The sequence below is a fragment of the Phalangium opilio genome, unplaced genomic scaffold (assembly GCF_054372755.1).
Source record: "Phalangium opilio isolate 3A_F unplaced genomic scaffold, DU_Popi_V2 ptg000026l_1, whole genome shotgun sequence".
Classification (NCBI taxonomy): Eukaryota; Metazoa; Arthropoda; class Arachnida; order Opiliones; family Phalangiidae; genus Phalangium; species Phalangium opilio.
In genome coordinates, this window is record NW_028324157.1 from 3,303,701 (window position 1) to 3,310,374 (window position 6,674).

Here is a 6,674-nt window from a genome sequence, read left to right on the forward strand (position 1 = left end):
TCTTGGCCGAGGACGGGGTCGAGGGACCCAACCCGTCGGAACACCACCATCAGGGAGAGGCCGAGGGCGTCCTCGGCCTTCTCTCCTTCCGCTCCACGGCACCCACGGTTGTTCGCACGACCACCACCCCGGATAGCGGATGAGGAGCTTCCGCCTCGACCCCTCCCGTTGCTCCTGAGGGACAGCCAACCAGCACCCCACCGCCAGACATGATTCCCGACGAGCGGCACACCCTGTGTCGCCGTTGTCAAATTGGACGCCACCATGAGAGCCACTGCTTCAAGCCACGCCCACGACGAAGCGAGGCCTATAAAGCCCGCCGCCGCAATAGGCCCAAGAAAAGGGACGACGGGCCCCCCTCTCCCTCTGAAGACCGACGACTTGTCTAGAGGGGGATGTGGCACCCGCAGCTCCTTTCGCGTCGTCTTCTTCAGAATATATTTTTTGTTTATACTTTTTCCCGCAAGTGGCGCCTTAAGCGCCACAGGCTACTTTTTGTAAAAAACTATTTCGGCGGGATAAAAACCCCCGCCTCTGTCAGAATAGAGAGCAGTCTAGTCCGTGTTCGCGGAAAAACCGATTATTATTTTTCTTGAACGTTTAATAAAAGTTCTTTTGCATTCAACGCTAAGTCTATCTTTACTTCGCCATGGATCATCTGGTAAATATTGCTAGTCATGGACAATAAGTCCTTTAAACGGGAACCTGGGAACTTCTTAATTTTTAGTTTTAAATTAATTTCTTTGTGAGCCGTGACAATAGGCCCCCTTTCCTACATTTAACTTTACGGTTACAAATTGAATTGACGTTAGGCGTTAAAATGCAACGTTAAATCCTACCATCGTGGTGAAGGCGTTCTTGAAAACGACTATCTATGTTTTGCCCCCCTCAACATTGGTCCCTAAAACGAGGATATTTTCACACATGTAGAGTAAGACATACCAGCCTGCTTATCTTGTTTACACAATTTCAATAGCCTCCAATCTTAGAAAGTTATTAAGCAGAAGTGTATTTTTAACGGTAGAAGTGTGCCTAATCTAAAGGAAGTTCAAAGTGCGATTGGTAGGACACTAGCCAAAATCTATAGAAATATATTCTATATGGGAAATTTACTCTGAAATCTTAAAATCCTTCCAAAAATGGCTTTAAGATCCCAAAACCTCTTTCAAATTTCAAAATTCCGTACACATAAATGCCACATGTGTGACCCCTCATCTAAGTGTCATAGCACAAGAGTACCCCCGAAACTACATCTTGTAGACCCCATGATCTTTCGACTCCGAGAACACACCGTTTCATTTATGACATGCTTATCAGAAACACCCTGTATACTTCAAACAAACATTACACGAAGCACCAAGTTTTATGCTTTCTTGAGAAAGGGCAGCTATCCTCCTGACTACCAAGGTTTAAATTATAAAATGTACCCTAAAGTATTGTTAATAATTTAACTTTACTGAAGTACTAATGACCCCTTGGGGCAATAAAAATTTACGGGTCTGTCATTCATTTAAGTTATGACTGTTTTAAGTTGAAAGTGTTCCAATTTAGGCACATGACCATACGTCAAGTTAAATTACTCTTACTTCTTTTTCATAGATAGTCGTTGCATCCGTCGAACCTTCGACGAACCGTTTAGAGTTTGTATTTTGGCAGACCAGTCGGATGAGGCAAATTTTTGAAAAGTATCCAGAGAACTTTTTGTGTGACGCTACCTTTTGTTTAAATCGATGCGGAATGCCGTTATATATAATAATGGCTGTCGATGGAAATATACAAAGCGAAATAGTTGCACTATGTCTAACCAAAAATGGGAAAAAGAGTTTGTGCAATAGCTCTTTGAGGAATTTCAGAACCATAATCCGAATTGGAAAAGCACCAGGTCAATCATGGTAGATAAGGATTTGGCTGAAATTTCTGTTTTGCGAGAATTGTTTCCTAAAGCGCATGTAGAAATATGCCTTTTTCACGTGCTTAAAGCCATTAAATCAAAAATAACCTCTCTGAGGATGACAAAAGCCGCGAGCATGGCAGCGAAAGCTCACGCTCAAAAATTGCCGTATTCGTATAAAGAAGAAGATTTCAAAACCAACGTTGAAGCTATGCTAGGTGACGAAGTGTTAGAGAGTTTCCCAGAATTTGCAAAATATATGCAAGAAAACTGGGTTTCTATAAAAGAAATGTGGGTACAAGCCTACCGCAGGCAACATTTCAACTTAGGCGAAGCCACAAATAATCGGTTGCAATCCTACAACCAAAAAATCAAAGGCATCTGCAGGCGCAACGCTGCCCTGGATGACTTTTATCGCGATATAAAGGTTCTTTGCACCTACGTAGAAAACATCAATGACCACGAAAAGTTCCGAGCCAAAATGAAGAAGGAATTCCATCGCTACATCTTTGAAAACTCTAATTTCCAAGATGCAGCTCGTGAAATTTTCGATAAAGTTGTCCCGGTATATTCGGGAAAAGTGATCGAAAACCTCATTAGAAGGGAATCCAGCAAAAGTAAATGTACTTCAGTCGATAATAGCGATTCCATTGTCATCAAAATTGACAACCAACCCCAAGTTATATCCAACGGTATTACTTGCACTTGTTCGACCTTCCTCACTCAAGAAATACCCTGCTTTCACATTTTTATCGCCCGTATTCAACTGGGAAAGGCTATTTTCTCGGAGGAAGTTTTGTCGAATAGGATTTCCAAAACAAGATGGGTTGATGGTCTGAAATTCACAAGTGTTGCCCAAAAACGTTCCATTTTTAAATGTCAATATCCATCGAAACCAAACAAAAGCGAACATCACAAGAAAAATACAGTGAAGCCATGCCCATTCTTCAGACTCTAGGCAACATTTTGTCTTCCTGCGGTCAAGAAACCTTTCAAAGACGAATGAGGATTATCACGAAGATGACTGAAACTTGGTCTGAAAGAAAAGATTTCAAACTCTTCATTGATCATAAAGAATATGATCCCGATGAGGTCATCGAAGATGTGGACGAAGACAAGGGAGATGATGATAGTGATAAGAAAGATGATGATAGTGATAAGAAAGATGTTGATAGTGATAAGAAAGATGTTGATAGTGATAAGAAAGATGATGATAGTGATAAGAAAGATGATGATAGTGATAAGAAAGATGTTGATAGTGATAAGGAAGATGATGATCGTGATAAGGAAGATGATGATAGTGATAAGGAAGATGATGATAATGATAAGAGAGATGATGATAGTGATAAGAAAGATGATGATACTGATAAGAAAGATGATGGCAGTGATAAGGAAGGTCTGATAAATGAAACTGATAATGGAGAAGATGCAAAAGATGAAAAGAAGAATCGGGAAAAGGGCAATGAAAGTCTGAAAAAATATCGAAATAAATTAAAGCAAAAGAGTAAAACTCAAGAACAGAACAGTGAAACGCGAAGGAACTTGAAAGATGATTTTGACGAAACGGAACAGATTGAAAAATCAATCAAAATCGCAAAATTCAGCTCTTTGCCAGAGATTAGAGAACCTTTAAAACTAAGCGTTGTAGGAAGGCCCAAGGGTATTTTCCAATCGGTTATCGGACTCCGCAGAAAACGCCCATCGAAGAAACAGAATTTATGTGGTACTGAGTCAAGCCCTATTAGGGCGAAAAGTAGCCGACATTCTTTAACGCCTGTTAAGGTGGGAGATGAAGTGTACCCGGAAAGTACTGAAAGAATAGAAGAAGCAGAAATTTGGCTTACAAAACCTCGAGTTTTAACCAAGGAACATGAACTAAGTATCATTACGAGAGCCTATATCTTTTGCGAAGTAATAGACGCCGCTCAACTTATTTTAAAGGCACAGTTCAAAAATGTAACAGCAGGACTGAACTCTTTGTTTAGAATTAGTACAGACATCGGGAAGCAAGACATACCTTTTATTCAAAACAATGTAGAGAATGAAGGTTTTTTTGTTCAAATCTACAATGTCAGAAGCCATTTGTTTTGCGCAGCCGGATTTTACGGGGAAGAAGAAGCTAACATATCAATTTACGATTCCCTCACTTATCAATCTTTGGCGCACAGATTTCAAAGGTTACCACAGTTGGTATCGCTTTTGAGTGGACAGTTCAAGAATACGAACGTGGAAAAATTGAACTTGAAATTTGTTAAGGTGACCGAACAGGTCGAAATAGAGTGCGGCGCTCATGCCATTGCAAATGCTTTGAACGCCTGTTTAAATATAGAGCCAGGAACCATAGAATACCATAAGGCCGATGACGCAATGAGAAAGCATTTGTACAGTTGCATGGAAAAAAATTATTTAACTCCGTTTAGTGTTCGTTTACACGATCCCATCTCTTCAAAGGTGTTATACGAAAGTTCACACAAACTCGTGTACTGCGTTTGCAGGAAAGAGTATACAGGAGCTCGCATGATACAGTGTGATATGCTCGGAGTGGTTTCACGAAATGTGTGTCAAAACCTCCAAAAGACGACCCAAAATGGGATCCAAATGGTTTTGTGAATTTAGATGTGAACCCGTCACAATTGATATCTAATTCACAAAAATCTGAATGAAACAATGATATCCTCTATCGCTCATACCACAAGTCTATTATGTAGACTTATGTTCATACCTTGTAAAATAACCCACAGTTAATGTCAATTTGGCTATTTTTTTTACCTTTTTACTACTTTCCGAAGAAAACTGATATTATGCTCATCTTAACAAATATATTTAATTTCATTAAAGTTTTATTGTGGAATTAGAAGTTTATTTATAACTTAGGTCTTTTCGTAGCTTTTTCCCAACAGGGAGGGAATCAATTTTCCACTCAGAATCTGCGTATGAGTAAGTTCTTACAGAAAAAGTATACAAACAAACACATTTATATAGATAATTTGTAGATTCAAATATTTATGCCTCGTTGAAATAATCTTAACTTGATCAAATATACACACTCAGTTTTATTAAAAATTAAAACTATGTAGCAAATGTTACCGTGTGAACGCACCTTGATACTCAATGTTTCTCTTTCAAAAACACGGATTTAATAAAAACTACGAACTAAATATTATCGTGTGAATGCATCTTGATGCAAAAATCTAGGCCGGCGCCCCCCGGCCGGGCGCGGCCGTGTCTATTTTGGCCTGACGGAATTTGCATCACAAAAAACAGGCGAAAATATCTGGCCGTTTGTTCACTTACTATTTTGGCCTGCCAATTCTGACGCCCGAAAAACAGGCCTAAATAGTAGGGCCCGCGCGACCGTGTCTATTTTGGCCTGAGGGAATTTTAAGCTCAAAAAACAGGCGAAAATAGCTGGCCGTTAGTTCACTTGCTATTTTGGCCTGATAATTTTGACGCCGGAAAAGCAGGCGTAAATAGCAAGGTCCGCGCGGCCGTGTCTATTTTGGCCTGGTAATTTCGCCGCCCGAAAAACAGGCTTAAATAGCCTGTGAGTACCAGGGAGCTATTTAGGCCTAGCCTGAAAAACAGGCCTAAATAGCTCCGTCGTCCTCCTACACTATTTAAGCCTGTTTTTCGGGCCAAAATAATAGGCCGCTTAGGGGCCGGCTAATTAGGCCCGAAAAACAGGCATAAATAGCCCATGGACTATTTCCGCCCCGAAAACAGGCCGAAATAGACACTACGAAAAGCGCATTACTTGTGCCACAGCTTGTTGAACAACCCAATATTGATGACTGTATCAATGATGATAATGAGGTTATGGACAACGAAGCAAATTTTCAAACTAAAAAGGTTGAATATGAGAACACTCTAAACAATTTACAGAAAGAGGCTGCCTTAATGATACTTGAGCTCCGCGAACATCACAAATTGCCTCTAAACGTATCTACTAGTATTTCCAATAGTTTTGCTGGATTACTGGAAAATTGTATTGAGGCCTGTATGAAATTTACAGCGTCAAATAAGGATAATGAAACTATTAGTGAAATATATACCTCTAAAATATCGCGTACTGTTTTAGGGGTTGTTAAAAGCAACTTTCTTCTTGAAAAATATTGTAGAGAAAATTTAAATTTAGTTGAGCCCGTGGAGTTTATTCTGGGAACCGAAAGAATTGGTGGAAAGACATACAAAAATGGATTTAGCTATGTACCTATAATATCAGTCCTTAAACATTTGCTTTCTCGTTATGACGTTTGGCGGGAAATCACAAAAGTGAAAAAGGAGAATAGTTCGCATTTAATCACTGATTTTGATGATGGTGAAATTTGTAAAAGCAACCCCCTATTTTCTAACAATCCCCGCTGCTTGAGGCTTCATTTCTATTTGGATGAAGTCGAGTTAAACAATCAATTGGGAGCTAAACGAGGGAAACATAAGGTTACCCTTATTTATTTTATGCTTGGAAACTTGAATCCTTTATATCGCTGTAAACTGAGCTGCATTAAATTGCTTTGGTTGTTAGGTACCCGTTAGTAAAAAAATACGGTTATAGTAAGATTTTAAAGCCACTCTTAGATGATTTAGAAATTTTACAGACATGCGGCTTTGATTTTAAGGGAATGATGATTAAACGTGGATTAGCTTCTATTTCGGGTGATAACCTTTCAAGTCACAGTATTGGAGGTTTTATGCAATCTTTCTCTACCGGCCGTATTTGTAGTTACTGTATGACGAAAAAAGAAAACATTTCTCATTGATTCGAAGAGAAAAACATGATTGTAAG

General features: G+C 39.5%; 1 protein-coding gene across 1 annotated transcript; it reads left to right on the forward strand.

The window, feature by feature from the left end:
• The first annotated feature begins 1,889 nt into the window (after window positions 1–1,889).
• On the forward strand, window positions 1,890–2,849 carry LOC149691225 (uncharacterized). The gene has a single exon (XM_089869506.1). It carries the CDS (start codon window positions 1,890–1,892, stop codon window positions 2,847–2,849), a length of 960 nt encoding a protein of 319 aa, XP_089725632.1.
• Window positions 2,850–6,674: the final 3,825 nt, after the last annotated feature.